Here is a 22,279-nt window from a genome sequence, read left to right on the forward strand (position 1 = left end):
AAGTTATATTAAAAATTCAAATGCCATTTACTATTAAATTAAAAACTCAAACATTTTATTAAATTAAAAATATGTGTTACTATTTAAAAAAACAAAGTTGACCCCCTTCCAAGGCATAAGGGATGAACTTAAAAAGTATTACATAGTTAAAAATTCAAGAATAATGTGTAACTAAAGATAATAAAGAAAAAAAATGTTTAAATTATTATTATTCTGTAAGTAATTGAGTGGGTTATGATAAAAAAATCACCCTGTATATATATACATATATTAGTAACGGTCAGCTGAGCCGGTTGGTTTCTTTTGGAACAATTATTTATTATCAGTAAAAACCAACAAAACAAATTATGCCTGAAGATAATCGCAAAAATGAAGTTACGCGATTAAGCATAAGGAGAGGTCAATTAAAATCAGCATTGACAAAATTTTTAAAGGTTGTGCAAGACGAAAAGTCGGACCTAATCGAAATTCGGCTTAGAAGAGAAAAAATTGAGGAAGCATGGAGTTAGTACGACCAAGTACAGTTGGAAATCGACATGCTAGAAGGGATAAACGTAGAGGAACAGCAAAATTATAGAGCTGATTTTGAAGACTCATACTTTAAAGCCAGTACGATTGCGGAGAAGAGGCTATCTGAATTGAGTAGGGTAGTCAGCAACGCGTCAGACGCTGTTGTAGGGAATACAGCAGCAACATCTTCAATCGTAGCGACACCAACAGTAGCGGCGCCAGCTATTAGATTAGCCCCGCTAGATATCGCATCATTTCATGGCAACTATAAGCAATGGACAACATTTTATGATATTTTTTCGGCATTAATTTATACCAACGACCAATTGTCAGACATACAAAAGTTTTTGCGGTTACCGAAAACCCATGTCGACCAAAGCGTCCAAGGAATTGGTGGAAAAGTACAAAGGATTAAATCTCGAGTAATGGTCCCGTTTAAATGACTATTCAGTAACATTGTCATGTTTAGTAGTCAAAAACATTACGAGTAACCTACCAGGCATCCGACTAAATGATAGCTGCGTGGTTCCGAAAGCTATAGTCTTAGCGGATCCGCGTTTCACCGTGCCACAGAAGATTGACCTATTAATAGGAGCGNCAGAAAATTGACCTATTAATAGGAGCGGGTCACTTCTATGATTTAATGTCTGCAGGTAAAATAAAGCCACGACCAGGCGGTCCTGTATTTCAGGAAACAAAGTTCGGATGGGTGGTTGCCGGTTCATCGGAAAATCAACTTAATAGTATAAATCAACAAACGGCGGTTTTCCTCACGGTGAATGACAATTATAACCAATCACTAGAAAAGGTAGCTGAATGTGAATTCAGTAAGTATCCTGACGCGTGTCAATCATTAGTTAACGATTTTTATGTGGATGATTGGTTAAGCGGGGCAATGAAACGGGCAGAGGCAACATTACGAGACAATATTATTACTGTAATGAAAGGTGCCGGTCTACATTTACGGAAATGGTCATCAAACGATAATAGTTTAATAGGTAGTTTATTACCTGCCGAACACAATAAAGATAGTGACGGTCCGCGTATTATCGATAACGACACGACGAAAATATTAGGCCTGTGTTGGGATCCGCCATCGGATTCATTTAAGTATACATTAAGTGAAAACATAATAAATAATTACGATATAACAAAGCGAACAATTTTATCGAATATAGCTACAATTTTTGATCCCCTTGGTTTGCTCGGACCTGTGTTAGTAGTCGCAAAAATTATCATGCAACGTTTGTGGTGCATTCAACTCAGTTGGGACGAACTCGTTTCGGAGGAAGTCGCTGTAGAATGGCGTAATTATAGTGCACAATTAACAACATTAAATAAGTTCAGTATTCCAAGATATATACTATGTGAAAATAAAATCGTTAAATTACAGTTACACGGTTTTGCCGATTCATCTATCAGAGCGTATGGTGCATGTGTTTACATTAGAAGTACTGACGAAAACGGCCATCACACGGTGCGTTTGCTACAAGCGAAGTCCAAGGTCGCGCCCATAAAAACGATATCGCTGCCTCGACTAGAACTGTGCGCAGCCCTATTATTAGCACGAATGGTAAACGGAATAGTGCCGAAGTTGAAATGCAAATTCGAGCGACAATTTTATTGGACCGATTCGAGCGTAACCCTAGCTTGGATTTCATCTCCATCTGCTAAATGGAAAACGTTCGTGGCGCATCGTGTTGGTGAAATACAAGACAAAACGTCCATAAATGATTGGCGTCATGTCCGCTCGGAGGACAATCCTGCTGATTTAATATCACGTGGCTGTACTCCAAACGAATTGCGAATTAATGCGATGTGGTGGAACGGTCCCCATTGGTTGAAGGAGGAGTACGAGAAATGGCCGAAGTCATGTGTACAATACAGTAGTACAAACAATATACCAGAAGCCAAAAANCCATGTGTACAATACAATAGTACAAACAATATACCAGAAGCCAAAAATACGGACAAAACAACAATTACGACTGTTGCATGCGTAGCGTACGATAAATGTTATTCGTTGTTATCTAGAAGGTCGTCGTTATTATTTATCATCAGAGTGACGGCGTATTGCCTACGCTGGCGGTATAACATGAATCGAGCAGTAGGTGATAAAAATAATGGGCCGTTAACGGTAAACGAACTAGATATAGCAAATAGGACAATCATCAAAATAATTCAACGCGCACATTTTCGGCAAGAATTGAGAGAGTTAAATAGTGCAAATGCGAATGTGTCAAAAAAAAGTAAACTACTGCGTCTTGGTCCATATATTGATGGGGATAATAATATACGCGTCGGAGGTCGTTTAAAATACGCTATGGCGTTAAATGACAATCAGAGACATCAAATTGTATTGCCGGATAACTGTCTTTACACAAAATTATTATTCCGTAAAGAACACATGGATTTGATGCACAGTGGACCTCAAGCCTTGGTGGCCTCTATTAGGCAGCGCTACTGGCCTTTAAAAGCGCGAAGTTTGGCTCGTACTATAGTACACAATTGCGTTAATTGTTTCAAACTGAAACCTCAAATAGTACAACCGATCACGGGGAGTCTGCCTGGTTCACGGGTACAGAGTGGAAGAGCATTTGCCATATGTGGTGTAAATTTTGCGGGTCCAGTCATGATAAGAACGAGCTTGCGTCGTAAGGCACCATGTAACAAAGGATACATCAGNTCGTAAGGCATCATGTAACAAAGGATACATCAGCATATTTGTATGTTTCGCGACAGATGCGATACATATCGAACTCGTGAGCGATTTGTCAACGAAGACATTTTTACAGGCGTTGAACAGATTTTTTGATCAACGTGTCAAAAGTTCAATAATTTACAGTGATAACGCCCGAAATTTTGAAGGCAACAGTTTGTAGCCAGTTTGTAATTTATTTAAATTTCTTATAATTCGTAGTTATTGTAATATATATGTGTCATGTCCCGTGTGGGATTAATCATTAATTTTTCCATAATGAATTTGTTTCTAATGATTATTTGTATATTAATTTTTTTTTTGTATTTATGTATTACCTTTTACGTTTTTAGTTGTTGCGAAATTTGTTCCTAGATTATAGTTGTTTTTTGTTATCTTTCACTTTGAAACAAATATTTCAAGGCGGGCGGTGTGTTTAGGCCTACACAATAAGTGTAGCTATTTTTGTCTTATCTTACCGTTGTTCGGCGGCTGCATAGTTGTCCGGTTTTAAAGTTAGTCTACCTTTGTAAAGCGCACCGCTCGCGTACATATACTATACACATATCTATTTTTCGTCTTTTACGTTTTTATTTAATTTTATCGAAGATCTTTTAGTAATAAGAGATCAAGCCGAAACAAGACTTTTGTTTTGTTTAATATTTGATTATTTCATGTTACTGATTTAATGAAATTAGTAGCCTATTCGATTAAATATGTGTTGGCAAATCACGTTATGAAATAAAACTTCTTAAAAAAAAACATCAAGAGGTATCTGAACTAAGATCGCTGACAGGTTCGAGATGTATAGCTTTAGAAGAAAACAAACAAACACTCTAATATAAGTCTTGACGAACATGCTCTTATGTAAACCTACATCATAAAAAGACTCGCAAAGTCTATTCCAATTTGAATAAATGGGCGGTTTTCGGAGCTGATAACTGTTTTATTTTTATTTTCAACTATCCCATTTATGATTGAATTCGAATGATTCTCGCTCGAAAACATATTACACATTAGTTTACGGTAATGCGTGCCATGTATCTACCTCTCAAAGCCTAAAAATGTGCACGAATGTTAGTAAGTAAACATTGAGGGCCAATATGTAGTAACTTCTTAAGATAGGTTTCAAATATTAACTAAGTCACCCGATGATTTCGCTTTATAGTGTATAGTGAACAAGTAATATACATACTCAGAACCAGTATAAAGTAAATATTAATTTTTCTCTTAATTTTAGAACGTAAGATAATATCAAATTCTGAATAGAAAAAATTACACCGGTTCTTTACAGCCTATAGTCCGAACACTATTAATTGAAGGACTCAGTACAATATTCATATATTTCTATTTTTTTTTAAATTCACGAGACACAAAACACATAGAACAATTTTAGCATTAAACTTGGTTAGTTTTGTTACAAGTTATGTAATTATATTTCTACCTTATAAGTTTCTCAAGATGATAGATAAGTTCAGTGTTCACATTAACTGTTAAAAAATATTCTTTATTAGATAATACAAACATTTTAATTTAAGATAGGTGCAATATCCAAGATAATTGATATATTGTTGACCACTAAATATCTCCAAAAGTAATAATAATTTTTTTATTTTATTTATTATTATTTATTTCTCCATTTATAAAAAGCGTGTCTTTTATGCTTAATATGAATTATGGGATAGACTTAGTTTTAGCTTCGATGCGCAGCTGAGAAAGTATAAATATTAATATGATGAGTTTTTTTTTTTTGAGTCTGTTACCACTTATGTTCAGTTCTCACTGGATCGATTTTGATAAACTATATGTCAAATGAGTACAAATCCTATGTAGTCGAAAATATGACCCACAAAAATTTAAAAAAAATTCTCTCGATTCCGTAAAAGAGGGAAAATCTCCCAAAAAATTACAAATTTAAAAATCGATTATATTTTCAATTTTTTTACTTAAAAATGCCATAACTTTTTGAAAAATATATGAGTAGAAGCATTTTATTTATGAATACATTAGGTATTTACCTATAATTTGGTATATTTTTTTGGAAATCTGACCCTTTAACTATCCACAGGAGGAGATTTAAAATGATAAATTTTCCACAAAAAATTTACTTTTTCAATTTAATTTTTCAAAGTTTTCGAGAAATACGGACACCTTTATAAATATATATATATATATATATCTTAAATCAAAGCTTATGTAATATTCTTTAAAAAAAAATATTAATAATAAATTGATATTAAATATTTGAATTAATAATTATAAAAAATAAATGTATAATTATGCATATATCGCTTCTTAATGATGAATTAACATATAATTTAATTTAATAGTTGAACTGAATAAAATAAATTATTGTATCAATTTTGGTAGACGAATTTTTTCTAATTTAAAATAAGAGCCAACAGAACACTTTACTTAAACTAAAAAAATTATTTAAGAGTGATGTTAAACACTAAGATAAAAGTTAAACAATTAAAAAATATATATGTGTAATAAACCAAAAATGAAAAGAAAGAAATATGATGGGAGTAGTATAAAGTAAATAATTAAATAAAATATAAATGAATAAATGGTTATAATATTAATTATGTGATTTTTATTATTAAATTATAATTAAAATTAAAAGTCCCGTCTATAATATTTATTACATGATTTACACATTAATTGTTTCTCTTATTAATTATTAATTTTCCTATTTAATTTTTATTAATGGTTTATTACGCAATAGATTGTTGGAGATTCGAAAACATAGATTAAATTGTACTTTGTAAAAATGGCTTTTTTATAGTCTGAAGGGGGTAGCCCAGTGATCTCTCCTGGAAGCTGAGGCTTTCTATTTTAATTGATTAATTGTAATGAGAGCCCTGCGTGTAGGCGTTACTTAATAATTTCTGCAAGAGGGAGAGTTTTTCGCATTTAATTTTTTCCGATTAAAGGGTTATTTTGTATTTTAAATAAGAGAACCCTGTTTTGGTAACCTTGTATAATCATAATATGTGACATATATGTACAAATGATAACATCATATTATATGGTAATATTATAAGTCAAAATATAATATTACATATGTTAAAAGGAGAAAACCTATTTTTTGTCACTAGATAATCTGACACGGTATACGGATTGTTTAATTATAATATTGAAAAAACAACAAAACCTTTCTTATAATGTTAATATAAGGTTTAGTTTATTTAAATAGCCAACATAAATAACAAATAACTCAGTGATCAAAAATATAGTAAATTTATCATAACTCACTGGCATATGTGAGATGAATGCCACAGGAGTATTGCTTTTTAGTAGTTATCTATTTGTTAGGCGGTGCTGAACCTCACGACATGTCCTACCTACCAACCGCCAGAGAAGACCAACATAATGTTATCTTCACTATTGATAAGTGCGGCGGTGTATGGATAATCACCATAGATGAATAGTACGCTATTACATGCCGTGTCAATTTTTACTAATGCCAAAGTCACATACTGTTAAAAATTATAATTAACTAATAAGGAGTTATAGCCCAGTTAACCTCTTTTTTGATATTCTATTGTAATAAACCTTTAATGAATAATAATAAAATTATTTATTCAGGATAATAATTATATGTATTTTTTTATATAAAAATTTTAATTGATAATTATGTTTTTAGAACAATTAGGAAATCATGAAGACATATATCGATCACTTTATTTTTCTGATGATAATACAACTGATATAAAGAAATATAATAGTCATAGCTCAATTAATGAAAATTATGGGATGAATAATCATAACAATAAAGTTTTTAATAATGGAACTCAGTCATATTACACTCCTAAATATCTAGTTGATTATTTACTTTATGATTAGTTTTTACAATTTATTCACTTCATATAAGGATCATACACGGTATAAAGCGCACAAAAACAATATAATGTAACATAATTATTTAAATAACTTAACAGTAATAAATAAGAAAAATAGTTAACAGTCAAAAATGTAATTAAATAATCTAATTCATGTAACTTTTGCCATGGAAATAATTGTATTCATTATTTTTATATAAGATATTTTTTGATTCAATAAAACAAATCTACAAAAAAAAGTTAACAAATTATTTTGTAATGTGCTATATTTAGATGACTTTATTGCGAAATTTAGAAGGAGATCTCAAGGTTGGCATCAGACAAATAATATCAGAATGAAATCATAATTATGGATTAAAAGAAATTTTTATTAAATTATGTTCTATTATAATCTCATAATATTATTTTAAAATTTGTGAAATGTATAGATTGTTCCGTCAAGATTAATAGTTTTTAAGCTGAAAATATTCTGAATTTTAAACTTTGAAGCTAAATAATCAATAAAATTGCTAAATTTAAAAATGATGAAAAATGCAAAAAAAGAGCTTTTTCACTCGTTTTATAATTAAAAATTTTGAATGGTCGATATCAGTTTTATATTATTAAGTTACCAGAAAAGCCGTTTTTCCTTGTTCTATTATATAATAATATTCACTTCTATCTGTTTTCTTTATTATTCTGCAGAATCTTTTTAAACGCCAAAAATTAATTAGAAATAATTACTATGATTTTTATTTAAGTAATTTATTACGATAAAAGTGTAAAAAAAATTGAACTTTTCTGATAAATATACCGTAAATAGTAATTATAAAATTTCCTAATTGCATATTAATCTTATCAATTACATTTTTTTCTATTTAATAATATCAATTTCAAACTTGAAAGTTTAGCTAAAAGTTATAGTAATAAATTCATTTTTTTTTTTTTTATTAAAACTTTCACTTTAAAGGACAAAAAAAAGTAGGTTCAAAATGATTACATTTTACATATTAAAAATCAAAATCAGTAATAATTTGAAAACAATTAATTTAAAAAATTATATAATATATAATTAAAAGAATTACTAAGCTGGGTATAATTAATAAATAAAAGTTGATGTTGCTTTTGTAATTATCCACCAATTTCTTAGAATTAAATTTTATCTACAGATTTGCATCGAAGCGTTTCTTATGATAGTGATTTTAATCACTGTCAGATTAAATTTATACTGGACCCAACTATGCAACGTCCCCACTATGCCACGACCTCACTTTGCTGGTTTTTTTTTTATAATTTATTTATAAAAACTTGACTAGTTTTTTATTAGGATATATATTCTTATTTTATCTTAATAATAGTATAGTATTTTGTTTTCAAGTAAAATGTTAGTAATTTATTATACATATATGAGATAAAACTGTTTAAGTTCTTTCTTTAGTAAATTATTATACAAAAAAAAAAAAATATATAAAAATATTATTTGCAATCGTAAATAAGTATTTTACAGGATATTTTATTTATCTATTATAAATGTTATTTAGAAATATTTTTTTTATGTTGATATAAAACATATTATTCAGAAAAAAAATATAGCTTTTCTGTCCTATGTACATCGATCATTATAATAAATGTGTAATAAAATTGACTTATAACTTTATCAATAATTTAAATTTCTGGTGGGACTGGAATTTATGATGAACCAGTGAGGGGGATATACTTGTTTACACTAAGCATAAGACCGTCAACATGCAATAGAGTAAAGCTGCTAACCCTCCCCGAGTACGCGTCTTCCTCGGTGAGTATAACCTCAAAATATTCATTGGTTGCACACACAAAATATCAGTATTTATTGTAAAAATAAAAAAAAGGAATCCAAGCTGAATAAATAGTAGCAGTTAGTTTCGGCGATAAGGCATCTTAAGGTTACTGTGTTACTGACAGATTATTCGTCCTTCACCAACATTAACAATTATCAACTATACTAGTGCCTGATCAGCACAAACGACCCTACAACTTAACTATGAGTATGCGGCGCGCGGGTGTAAATAAACCCATTACACACTTTTCTGAAATTAATTAAGTCTTCGAAGATCATAATGGCGGTGGTTTAAACGTCCTCGCCTATTGTAACTGTTCTCTTCATTTCACCTATCTCGTGTTTTCCTATGTCAAACTCGTACTCTATATACTGTGTCTTACTTCTACTTACTCTTAAACCCTGTTCTTCAAGAACTGATCTCCACACCTCTAACATTTGGCTAATTTCTTCCCTATGTTCTCCTATTAACACTATATCGTCAGCAAACAACATGCAGCACGGCACCTCTTCTTGTATTTCTCTAGTAATTTCATCTATCACTATAGAAAATAAGTAAGGGCTTAAAGCAGAACCTTGGTGCACTCCTACTCTTACCCGAAAACCTTCTGATACTAATATACCTTTTCGGGACTCCTTTACTGATTACTGCCCACTTACTTTAAAACCTCTCTCGGTACTCTATCATAAGCTTTATCCATGACCAACTTAAGCGTTCACCCGAACACCTTATATAATGATAAACTTTAGACCTTTTCTCTTTTACTTTTGCAAGTCTATAGATTTTTTATTTCGTCTTCATTTGTTCCTAGCCTATCATACAACTCATTATTCCTTTTTAACTTCGCCTTACTTACTGTACAATTGGCTTTTTTGCACAAGCGTTTATACTTTTACGTTTATATTTTTACTCAACTTCTTTTTTTCTAATCATTTATACGACTGCAACGTACTTTTCTGCTAGGGTCCTAACAGTTAACTAAGCTGTACCTAAACGGTGTAACGCTGGCCCTATATAATTTATATCCCACTAATAGGGCAGTTAGCGGTTTCGTGCCCAAATAAATATAAACTCTCAACTAACAACAATAAAAAGCACTTATTTCTATTTAATATTATTTAAATATAATCTGACTGGACCTCTAGAGATGTTGATGGTATCCAAGTTAGGTGAGCGACGGTAGCGAGTGTACACTAACCGAGATAATAATAATAATAGTATTTAATTTAGTAACCACAACAATACTGCGCGAGTTAAGTTATCGGGTCAATAAAGGTAAGTTTCCGCAAGCGTGGTAAAATGTCGACTGCCTTCGTTATGTTTTTAATTAATTCCAGAAAAGTGTGTAATCAGTTTAATTACACCCGCGTGCCGCATACTCATAGTTAAGTTGTAGAGTCGTTTTCAGCTGATCAGGCACTACTATAGTTGTTAATTGTTAATGTTAATTATTGTTAATGTTGGTAAAGAACGAATAATCTGTCCGTAACAGTCGTAATCTGTCCACCGGTAAGATTCTTCTCAAATCTTCTAGAGAAAAAAAACCCAGCACAGGGGGGTCGCGGCACAGTGGTGACGTGACATAGTTGGATCAAGTATAATGATATCTGACAGTGATTAAAATCACTATCAAAATAAAACGCATCGATGCAAATCTTTAGATAGTGTTCAATTTTAAAAAATTGGTGTATTATTCCAAAAGCTACATGATCTGCTAGTTCCTTATTAATATCCTGATTAAGATAAAGTATGTCGAATGAAAAAGGGTTTATTAAAAAATATTATTTCTCATAAAAAAATTGTGTGGATACATACACTTTTCAATAAATTATAGCATTATAAAGTTAAATATAATATAAAAAATAAAATCAAGAATTTTCACACAAAAATAGCATTCGATAGCCATTTTCACTAGTGATGGGCATAATCGAGATATATAATCGAGATATCTCGATTATGAAAATAATCGAGATATTTCGATTATGAAAATAATCGAGATATTTCGATTATTGAAATCATATCAATTAAATAATCGAGATATTCTGATTTTTTTAATAAATAATATTAGAATAATATTGATTATTCTATAATCGAGTGATTATTTCTAATGATTTCTCGTTTATTATAAAAACAATGATTTCTTGATCTTGAAATGTATATAATCGAATAAAAGTTATTTCGAATGATGTCCATGAAACGATGAAACGAGAGAATACTATTTTTAAGTTTTTATTTAGCATAAATTATAGTCGAATTATTATTAAATTGTTGACTTCGAGTCTTATTTTCAACTCGTTCAATCGCTACTCATGGCAACACCTTATCTGTCACATTTTTGGGAAGTATGTGACGATTAGAACAAAGTTTTGTCCTGAACTGGCTAAACTACTGAGTTCTGATTCTCTCACTAGTTGTGAATTTATGAAAAATCAATTAGGTGTGGAATTAGGTGTTTTAATTATGATGGTCAAGCAGGCTATTGCTACCTTATCTTATGTTTTTATTTTTAAATTTGTTATCGGTTTTTTTAAAATATAGGTAATAATTATTAAATAAAAAAAATAACAACTTGTCTTTTATTTAAAGCACTTATTAATAATGCATTATTAATATATTATTGTTATTATTATTCCTAAATTATAGTTTAATATATTAATTATAAATAAACACCAACAAATAAAAAAAGCAAAATTAAATTAATAATTATTTACTATAGGTATATTTATTCATATTTCGTATAATTTTTCGATTCTCTCGATAAATAATAATAGTTGATTATTCTTATCATACGAGCAGACGATTTTAACTTCGAGTGATTTTTCGAGAGATTCACTCGATTATGAAAATGTCTCGATTACTAATCATTCGATTATCGAAATCATTCGATTATGCCCATCACTAATTTTCACCATGAAGACAAGTCCAGAGGTCAAATTTTTCTTTTTTTAATAAAAGATATATATAAAAGTGTCAGACCTTCCGGAATATTTTCAAAAGTTAAGTTGAAAAAGTTAATTTTTTGTGAAAAAGTTGTCATTTTAAATCCCCCCCTGTGGGCAGATAAAGGGTCACATTTGCAAAAAAAATATATCAAATGATAGGTAAAGACATCAAGCATTTATAAAAAAAATTTATATATTAATATGTTCATTTTTGAAAAAGTTACAGCACATTTTAGTAAAAAAAATTTCGAAAATTAGCGATTTTTAAATTTGTAATTTTTTTGGAGGTTTCCCTCGTGTCGTCAGGTTCTTGATAAGTCTCGGAGCACCAAAGTTTACAATCTTTTGTTCTCGTAATTTGTGTTAGATGACAAATATTAAATTGCATTTAAAAGTTATCTAGGTGTAAATTTTACAGTGTAAATCTACCTTATGCATGTATTCAGAGTTGAATTAATTAAAAAAATATATAAATATATATATAAATAAAATCATAAAAATAAATTAATTTCTTAGTTTAAACTTAAAATTTCATTTATGCTACTTTAATCTAATATAAGTTGTCAAAACGTTTTCAAAAAACAGACTTATATTTACATAGGTGTCTTAAGTTACGTTAATCATGTATAAGGAAATGTTTATATACTGTAATGAAATCTTAGTAAATAGGTTAATGATTTATAAAACGATCTCATTCTTAAATGTCAGATCCAGTTTATATACGCGTTAAAAAAATTACAAGAGAGAGTTCATAAAGTGGCAAACTTGTGCTTTCATTCAGGATAAGTTTAATAAGTTCAAGAGTAACATTCATAAAACAAATTGTATTAGTTAGGTAGCTGTAATAACAACTGTTTGATTTTGTCGATATTTCTTTTCCGATGTTCTGAAACTTATCATTGTATTAATATTTTATGTAGAGAGTTGATGTCCGAACAGTTATGATTTGATATTATATTAATGAATGCTTTAACAAGCATACTAATTGTTTAGATATTATTACTACTAAATTACGCCCTATATACAAAAAATTTTATAAAATGAGCATCGTACGAGTGCGTACGATTATAACGTGGGTGAATCTCATATAAGGGGCTTTTTTTTTGTATTATGTGTTTAAGTATGGTTATGTATTTTAATTTGCTTACCTGGTCGTTTACTGAACACCTGTGGATACCATGGACGACTGTGCATGAGGTATATTATAAATAAGCGTAATTATTAAGATCTATGAGTAGTGTAATATAGAGAAAGCTGGCCCCCCCCTGCCACCATTATAACCTATACAGAGTGTTCAGTAAGTCAGGTGTCGGTGTGATCGGGCTCTACGGGGCTACGAAACGTCGGCACGAGCGCAGTTTCCCTAGCTGGGGGAAACGGGCGCGTCCTTAGGTTGCGGATAGAGGAACGGCCTGCAGATATGCAGGTTAGCCGCGAAATAAGCAGTCCATTAATTTGGACTGACGAATAAGCGGTCGCGGACAACGAGCCCCTCGTTCGCTCGTTAACCCTGTAGATATGCAGGGTAGCCGTGATATAAGCCACTCCTAGGGTGGACGAATAAGCTGTAGCTTTCGAGGGTAACGGGCAGGTGGGCCTGATAACCTGGTAACCCAACCCAACCTAGGTGAAAGTAACATCGAAAACAAATCCCCTGGCGGTAGGTAAAACGCAGGGAAAGACACCCGTAAAACCAATCATGGAAGCAAACCATTCAAATATAACGGTTACCGTTATCGGAGTCATCAGGGCCGGCTGGGAAAGGTGTCGCTAAAGGCCTATCCCGGTCGTCATCCAGCGACTGTATGGTGAGGCAGGGTCCAGGGGGCGTTTGCGCCCATGTAACTGTCGGAGGGTGTGCCAAGTAGGCACCCTCCAGTGACCTTCGGGTCACTGAGGTAACTGCTGGTGGCCTTGCTACCATCGAGGAGATGGTGGAAGATTGGGAAGGCGTGCGTGATCGTTTTCGTGACGACATGCCGCTGACCCAATCGGAATTTACCAAATGAAACGATTGGCTTCACTTTGTGGAGACTGCAGAATTGTCGTTGGACTTGTTCTCGTGTGGCCTCTACACCGAAGGGAGCCGACGAGACAGAAAGGAAAAAAAAGAAGAGGAAGAAGAAGCGGCCTCCTGTCCCATGCCCTGCCTTCGATCGCCGGACGTTTTGTCGGAAATAAGCCATCGTCGGAACTGGTACGCTAATTTTTGTTCGTAGCAGTGTGTTCTTTTTTGTTGTATGCGCTACAACTATTTTGTGTTATATTTTTTTAAATATTTTGCACCCCCAAAAATCATCATTGTCTCATTACAATATTACTGTTTATTAATAAGTAACCATAAAAATCATTTTGACATTTAATATAACATCAATGTAGTTTTTTTTACACTTAAAATTAGGGTGTATATAAAGCATTTAATTATTAAAATTAGGATAAAAATATGACAAAAATAATATATAGATTTCTTTTTGGGAGAACGGATTTAAAAAGTGTCTATTAATTGATTTATGATTGAATCATGTATGAAACTTTTCCACTGACACACTCAAAATATTACTGCAAATTTATAACTATATATGGAAAAACAATGTGTTTCCTAAAGCATGGAGAAATAGCATAATTATACCAATTAATAAGCCAGGAAAATATAAATTTATCCCTGAAGGATATAGACCAATCTCATTAATTACATTAATACAATTATTTACACCATGTGTAAACTTCTTGAAAAAATAGTCAATAAACGTTTGACATGGTATTTAGAAAAAATAAACTTTCTAATACCGAAACAAAGCGGCTTTAGGAAAATCAAAGGAATTAACCATTGTTTAACACAAATACACAGTAAAATCCAAAACACTTTTGCAAAAAACAATATATGGGAATGGTAAGCTTAGATTTAGCTAAAGCTTATGACTCTACGTGGAATCCACTTATCATAAATAATCTCAACAAAATATTAAGCGTAAATAAACTTTACAACTTCGTATGCAACTTCCTAGATACTAGAACCTTCCAAGTCAAAATAAATAATTGCCTATCAGAAGAATCCATTCAACAAAATGGAGTACAACAAGGGTCGACATTATCTCCCACACTTTTTCTTATAGCCATTAACAGTATAACAAAACGTGTAGAGTTTCCAGTTAAAGCAACTCTATATGCGGATGATTTCAACATATTTTGCAGTAGTAATAAAATAGAAACGATTAATTTCTTTTTATAGAAATCAATCGACAAACTTGTAGAATGGTCAAAAAAGTCAGGTTTTAATTTTTCTCCATTGAAATCCCAAAGTATTGTTTTTTTTAAAAAATCAAATAATAAACCTAAAAATGAATCAAACTCCCTTAAAGAAAAATAAAACAATTAAAATTCTCGGAATGACCTTCGACACATCTCTTTCTTGGTCGACCATATTAATCAGGTAAAAAATTCTATTAATCACCGTTTAAACTTAATCAAAGTGCTATCTCACACAACATGGAATCCAAAACAAATTCACTCATACAAATAAACAAATCTTTAATTTTATCAAAACTAGACTATGGAGCGTATATATGGGGATATAAAAAAATAAAAGCGATAGAAAAACTGAATGTGAACCACAACGCTGGCATTCAATTAGCCATGGGAGCATACAAATCGAGTCCTATTCCTAGTTTATTGAACCAGGCAGGAATATCTCCCCTTAACTTAAGGAGATATCAAATAGTACTCAAATATGAGACAAAACTTGCTACAACTATTTCAGAGTTGAATTTCAAACATGAAGTTAAGAATATTACATTGTTACTTAAAAAATACAGTTTTACGATTTCCAACATTATTCCTGTTAGTATGTCAACGATACCTCCCTGGATTCAACAAATCAACATCATTACAGAACTAGCATTAGATAAAAAAGATTCAACTAACAAAAATACATTCAAACAATAGTATGCACAAATTCTTCATAGCAATCCAGGAGAGAATATATATACTAACGCGTCAAAAAATCAAAACGGAGTAGGAGCAGCAGTAATCTGGAATAATACTAACAAAATGTTCAAACTCCCTAGTACATGTTCACTTTTTACAGCAGAATCATTTGCAATACTTCAAGTCATTAACTTAATAATAGAGGCAAAAATATCTAAATCAACTATTTTTTCAGACTCTCTTAGTGCAATAAATAACATTAAAAATATATGTAATGTGGTTTTAACCGATTTTATTAATCTAAAAAAGAATTTTACAAACATGTTTAAATATAAATAAAAAACAAATACAAATTTAAATAAACAAAACATTTACCTAAAAAAGAATAATTAATTACACGACGTTTACCACACATTTATATTATTAAGGGAAACACACTAAAAAGAACTACATATAACAGATAGACACTGATAACACAATTATAAAATATCAACACAATTACACAGATGGCGCTAACCTAAAGTTTTTACACCTCCCCCTCAGAGGTCTCTTTTCTGGGGAAAAGGAGACAACTTAACACTATGAAAAAAATTTGACACTTTTTTCTTTTTTCCACACCCTACTTCGTAGAAGGAAGGTGAAATTTTCCTCAGTATCGGAAAAGGTCCCGTTCTAACTTTATCCATTTTTCCTCTGTTTATTTTATTCCCATTCTCAATGTATACTTCATCTCCAACATTAAATTCATGTATTTTCCTATTTCTATCAACTCTTTTTTTGTTGATTTCAAAGTTTTTTTTCGAATTTTCTAATGCTTTTATCCTGTCTGCCACCAAATTATTCTTGTTAACTATGTCTATGGGACTAATGTTTGTCTTTTCCCCAAATAATAAATAAGCTGGTTCGAATTTTGTTGCACTGTGAATTGTTCGGTTGTACTCTTTAACGCATTCTTCAGCTATGGTTGACCAAGCTTGTTTTCTACCTCCATTTATTTTACATCTTATCCTATTGACTAGAGTTTGATTTATTCGCTCATTCAATCCGTTTGACTGTGGACAATCTACACTAGTAAACATTAACTGAATATTTTTTTTATTCAAATATTTTTTTAGTTCATCAGAATTTAATCCAGTGTATTGATCCGCTAATAATACAGTAATTTTATTATTTGTCGCAACTGGATCTATAAGGTTTATAAAGTCCTTGGCACACTGTCCCTGAGTCGTTGAAATCCAGACATATCTACTAAAATGGTCGATTAAAATATGCATATACTTTTTTTTAGATTTATTATTTTTAAACCCACCAACTGTATCGATAGACATTATCTCAAAGGGTTCACAAGCAGGACCAAGTTTTGACATCAAGCCAATCAATCTACTCCTTCTTGTTTTATTTTCTATACAAATAGAACAACTTTTACAGAAATCACTCACCAACATGTCAAGATTTTTAAAATAGTAATATGGTCTTATCATTGCACACATTTGAGAAACCCCTATATGGCCATAACAGTCATGCACTGATTCAATTATTTTTTTTCCCAAATCTACTGATATGAATATCCTAGATTTTTCTTTAATTTTTTTAAAGATGATATTACGACGTTTTTCGGTATTCTTGGCAGATTCTAGTTCTTGTATATTATTTTCCTGATCCACGAGTATCTCTGAAAGCTCAATTAAATTTACCACCCGAATAACATCTTCGCTTTCAAAATATTCCAAAACTGGCTGTCTTGAAAGGAGGTCTGCTAAAATATTATCTTTTCCTTTTTTATATATTATTTTAAAATGAAATTGAGACAGATAATGAACTAAATCACCTAGTATTTCATCTGTTCTAGATTTAGTTCTTAAATTCTCTAATGGTTTGTGGTCACTGCACACATTGAACTCACGACCAATTAGATAATACTGCCAATATTTAATTGCATCTTTAATTGCCTTACATTCTAAGTGAATAATATCCATTTTTTTTTCCTTTTCGGATAATTTCCGGGAAAAGTAAGCAACTGGATGTAGTTTTCCATCTGATTGTGGTTGTTTTAATGATGCTCCTATTCCTTTATAGCTAGCATCTGTTTCAATATATACCTCTTTATTTGTATCATAAATTGCTAAAATTGGTGTTGAGCATAAGTATTCTTTTATTAGTTTAAAACTTTTTTCACACTCATCTGACCAATGAAATTCACTATTTTTCTTCAACAAATTATGTAAGGGTTGAAACTTTTCAGCACTATTTTCAATATATTTCAAATAGAAATTTATTGAACCTAACACACTGCGTACACCTGATTTATCCGTTGGTCTTTTCAAGTTTCTGATTGCAATAAGATTCTCTTGTGCTGGTGAAACTCTATTTTCTTGTAAGACATGACCCAGATACTTAACAGATTTTGCAGCAAATTTACATTTAGCTAGCTTTAGTTTAAACCCTTCTTCTTCCATAGTTGCTAAAAAACTTTTGATATGTTGCATATGTTCTTGCCATGACTTTGAAAAAATTAATATATCATCAATGTAATTAATACAACATTCATCTAAATTATTTCTTCTTATTATATTCGAAAGGATCCGTTGAAATATTGCTGGAGCATTTTTAAGTCCAAATGGAAGAACTTTAAACATAAATTTTCCAAATTTTGTAATAAATGATGTCTTTTCTTGGTCTTCTAATTTTAAAAGAATACACCAAAATGCAGAATTTATATCGATTACAGTAAAGTATTTACAATTTGCTACTTTATCAATTACATCATTTATAGTTGGAAAAGGGTAACTTTCTGGTATTATTAATTTGTTCATTTTCCTAAAATCAATACAGAGTCTTGACCGACGTCCATCTTCTTTTTTGTATGCCAGAGTAACCGGAGATGAAAAAGGAGAGTCCGATTCTTCTATTAAGTCCGCTTCTAATAACTCTTTTACTTGTATTTTTATTTCCTGTTCATCCGGAAAAGAACATTTGTAAGGACGCGAGCTAACGTATTCATCTCTTATCAATTTAATTTCTGCTTGTCTTGATTTTACTCTACCAACATCAAATTTGTTATTAGCAAATATATGAATATAATTTTTTACTAATTCTTTAATCTGTAATCTTTTTATATCATCTTCTATGTGGTCTAAATTCATCTCAAATTCTTTTACATCAAAATTTTCTTTATAATTAATCTCTAATTTTTCCTTTAAATTATCTTCTTTTTCTATTTTGTTTTCAATTTTTTCTAAATTTTCTAATTTGGTAATTGTATTTGAATTAATCTTTTGTAAAATATTTAGATTATGATCTTGAATTAATTTGAATGTTTTAATAGCATCCAAACCTAATAAAAGGTCATAAGAAAATTTATTATTTTTAACAACATATGTATTTAAATAATTTGTAAATTTTCCAATTTTTAAAATAAGGTTTGCCCGTGCTGTACAGAAATTGAATCCATTGATTGTCTTAAAAGCAGATTTGTTTTTCTTTAAACTTGATTTTAAAATATCTACAACTTTTTGGTTTACTAAGCTGACATTGGAACCACTATCATATACTGCTTTTATAATCATTTTATTATCAACAAGTACATTAATTTTAATCAATGAATTTAATTTCTCCGGGCATTTTAGTTTAAAGATTTATTATCTAATTCAATATTAATCATTTCTGATACTTGATCAGTCTCAGAATCATTAATTGCTTCATTAAGATTAACCTTAAATTTAGTAGTGTATAAATTTTTATTTCTACATTCAGTTGTAGGATGGAAACGGTTTCGCCACCCTAAACTTTCACACATATAACAAGGTTTCTTAAAGGTTTCACTTATCTTCTTCTTTTGTTCTTCAGTTCTACCCTTAAAATTTTCAGTTTTTATACTTGAATTTGTACTTGATGCAACCTCTTTTTTTTTTGTTCTTACTGAACCTTCTAATTTTGCTAGTTCAGTTACCAATTTTTCCATCGTTGTTATTGTTTCTCGGTCAAGTTCATCTTGAATCTCTAAAGACAACCCAACTACAATCAAGTTAATTCTTGACATAACTGTCGCATTTTTCTCAGCTTCTAAACATAATCTTTCTTTAGTCAGAGCATAATCTACTAGAGAACCACCCAGGTATTTGTAATTAAAGGCTTTTCTTACATTAATCCATCCTTTATCAACAAAAATTATGAGAAATGAACTTTTCCATTCATCCCAATTTACTGGACCAATCTTTTTCAAATTTGACTCATACCAATCTTTAGATGACCCATCTAAAAAAAATCTAAGTGCCTCAATCTTTTTGTTATTATTTATTTTGTGTCGCTTGCATTCATTTTCAAACTGTTCTATCCATTCTGCAGCATTTTGTTTTTTTTCAAACTTTTCTAATAAAAATTTTTTTTCAACTAAATGTAAAGAAGCTTCCTCACTTAAACTAAGTTTGTTTTCCAATTCTTTAATTCTTTCCATTAAAATCATTCCTTCTTCAAAACTGTTTGACTGAATAGTGATATCAGACATAGAGTTTATTTCTTCTAACGGTAGATTTTTAAAGCATAAATTATCTTCTTCATCAAAATATTCTTTCTTTAGATCTTCATCTATTTTTAAGCCAACTTTGCGAAAACCATTAATCGGTTTAATTGCATTAATAGCACTTCTTATCGTAGATTTTGACAGTAAAATTTTGTGACATTTAATATTTTGATACTCACTTGGCAAAATACACCACAAAATCTTATTTTCTGACAAACCAGCTACCTCAAAAACGTCTTCCCCTCTTCTGATAATATGTATAAATAATTTTCTCTCTTCCTTCTTTATACTCATCTTCTTTTAATATGGTACCTTCAGAAATGTAATTAATTTGTAATGTGGTTTTAACCGATTTTATTAATCTAAAAAAGAATTTTACAAACATGTTTAAATATAAATAAAAAACAAATACAAATTTAAATAAACAAAACATTTACCTAAAAAAGAATAATTAATTACACGACGTTTACCACACATTTATATTATTAAGGGAAACACACTAAAAAGAACTACATATAACAGATAGACACTGATAACACAATTATAAAATATCAACACAATTACACAGATGGCGCTAACCTAAAGTTTTTACATATATACGACACGAATAATATAAATGTCAAAGTACAAAATACCCTTCAATATGCCAAAGAATATGGATGTTATATTCAATTATACTGGATCCAAGGTCATTCAAATATTATAGAAAATGAACTAGGAGACCAAGTAGCAAAGAACGAAATAACATACCTATCAGCAATAACAGTTCAACTATTACAAAACAAGAGTTATTCTCGTTAATTAAATCGGAATGTACAATAAAATGGCAAAAGCACTGGAATTCAATCAACACAAAATTTCACGAGATAAAACAAAATGTGACACCTTGGTCTTTACCATTAGAGTTACCAAGAAAATGGGAAGTAATACTAACAAGACTCAGAATAGGTCACACACATATTTACCCATAGTTATCTTATAACTAAAAAAGATCCTCCAACCTGTGGATCCTGGAATACACGACTTACAATTAAACGCATAATGTCAGAATGTATTTCATGGAAAGCAGAAGACGGGCGGGATTACCAGAACTTCTTTTAGAGTATCTTGGACTAGAAACTAAAGCAATTGAAGTTACTCTAAAATTCATAAGAATGTCTGAATTGCAAAACAAAATATAAAATACAAATCTCCTTAAATTTATCATAATAATTCATGTTTTAAATATTAGTAATAAATTGTTAAATACCTAAATCATAAAATACCTAAAATATAAAATACCTAAATTGTAAATTACCTAAATTGTAATTGTTACCTAATGGCCTATGTTACCACGGGTATATATAATAATAAAAAAAAAAATTGTTTGTATGGAAAAAGCTGATTAAGCTAATTTTTTATTTGAATAAGAAATATTTTTTCGATTTTTAAGAGTAATAACTTAAACTAAATACGATTTGTACTCATTTGACGTATTGTTGAAAAAAGTAGGTCTAGTGAGGGTTGGCAAAATAAATCGTACCCACAAAATGAACCACATAGTAAAATAATATTAACATGAATATAAATTTCTTCTCACGAGGGGAGACTATAGTGATAGAATCCTTTATATTCATTGAAGTTATTGAATCTAAATGAGATAAATATCAAATGATTTGAAAATTTTATTTTAACTCATAAAAAATCCAAAATATTACTTGCCACTGACGGATTTTAACCTCGTACCCTTAGCGTGAATGATATAAGTGTTACCGATCCGGCAACTGTTCGTTGTATTTTTAGTATGATAAAATTGGCTATTTAAGCTAACTCATATTAAAATATTACTTTTCGACTTTAAAACAATAAAAAAAGTTTAATTTCTTATGAACTTTATTCTTTGTCAATTAAATTATAAAGTATTCATGAAAGTTAGTGTATTCCTCTAATAAGATATTTTAAAATAAAATAAAATACAAAACCCAGAATTTTAACACAAAAATAGCTTATTTTTGAATATGGTAGCCATTTGCGCATAGAAGATATGTCGTTGGGACAAATTTTTT

The 22,279-nt window shown here is 30.3% G+C and overlaps 2 protein-coding genes across 3 annotated transcripts in view; one reads left to right on the forward strand and one right to left on the reverse strand.

Moving 5' to 3' along the window:
• LOC126907514 (uncharacterized) overlaps positions 1–22,279 on the forward strand; it is a 98,912-nt gene that overhangs the window by 4,709 nt on the left and 71,924 nt on the right. The window contains exon 2 of one of the 2 annotated variants that reach the window (XM_050688863.1): positions 6,858–7,278. The exons of the other annotated variant lie outside the window; for it this stretch is intronic. Coding sequence (XP_050544820.1) covers positions 6,858–7,057 — 200 coding nt within the window. The 3' untranslated portion in view covers positions 7,058–7,278. Of the gene's footprint in view, positions 1–6,857; positions 7,279–22,279 lie in introns of those variants that run through there. 2 annotated transcript variants of the gene reach the window in all.
• Positions 19,338–20,793, reverse strand: LOC126907531 (uncharacterized). Its single transcript, XM_050688891.1, has 2 exons — positions 20,672–20,793; positions 19,338–20,596 (listed from the first exon to the last, which is right to left on the reverse strand). Exon 2 carries the CDS (start codon positions 20,526–20,528, stop codon positions 19,338–19,340), a length of 1,191 nt encoding a protein of 396 aa, XP_050544848.1. The 5' UTR covers positions 20,529–20,596; positions 20,672–20,793.

The sequence above is a fragment of the Daktulosphaira vitifoliae genome, unplaced genomic scaffold, assembly GCF_025091365.1.
Source record: "Daktulosphaira vitifoliae isolate Bord-2020 unplaced genomic scaffold, ASM2509136v1 Scaffold_5, whole genome shotgun sequence".
Classification (NCBI taxonomy): domain Eukaryota; kingdom Metazoa; phylum Arthropoda; class Insecta; order Hemiptera; family Phylloxeridae; genus Daktulosphaira; species Daktulosphaira vitifoliae.

Coding starts and splice junctions, on each gene's coding strand:
- LOC126907531 (XM_050688891.1), bottom strand. CDS start 20,528: ATGAGTATAAAGAAGGAAGAGAGAAAATTATTTATACATATTATCAGA.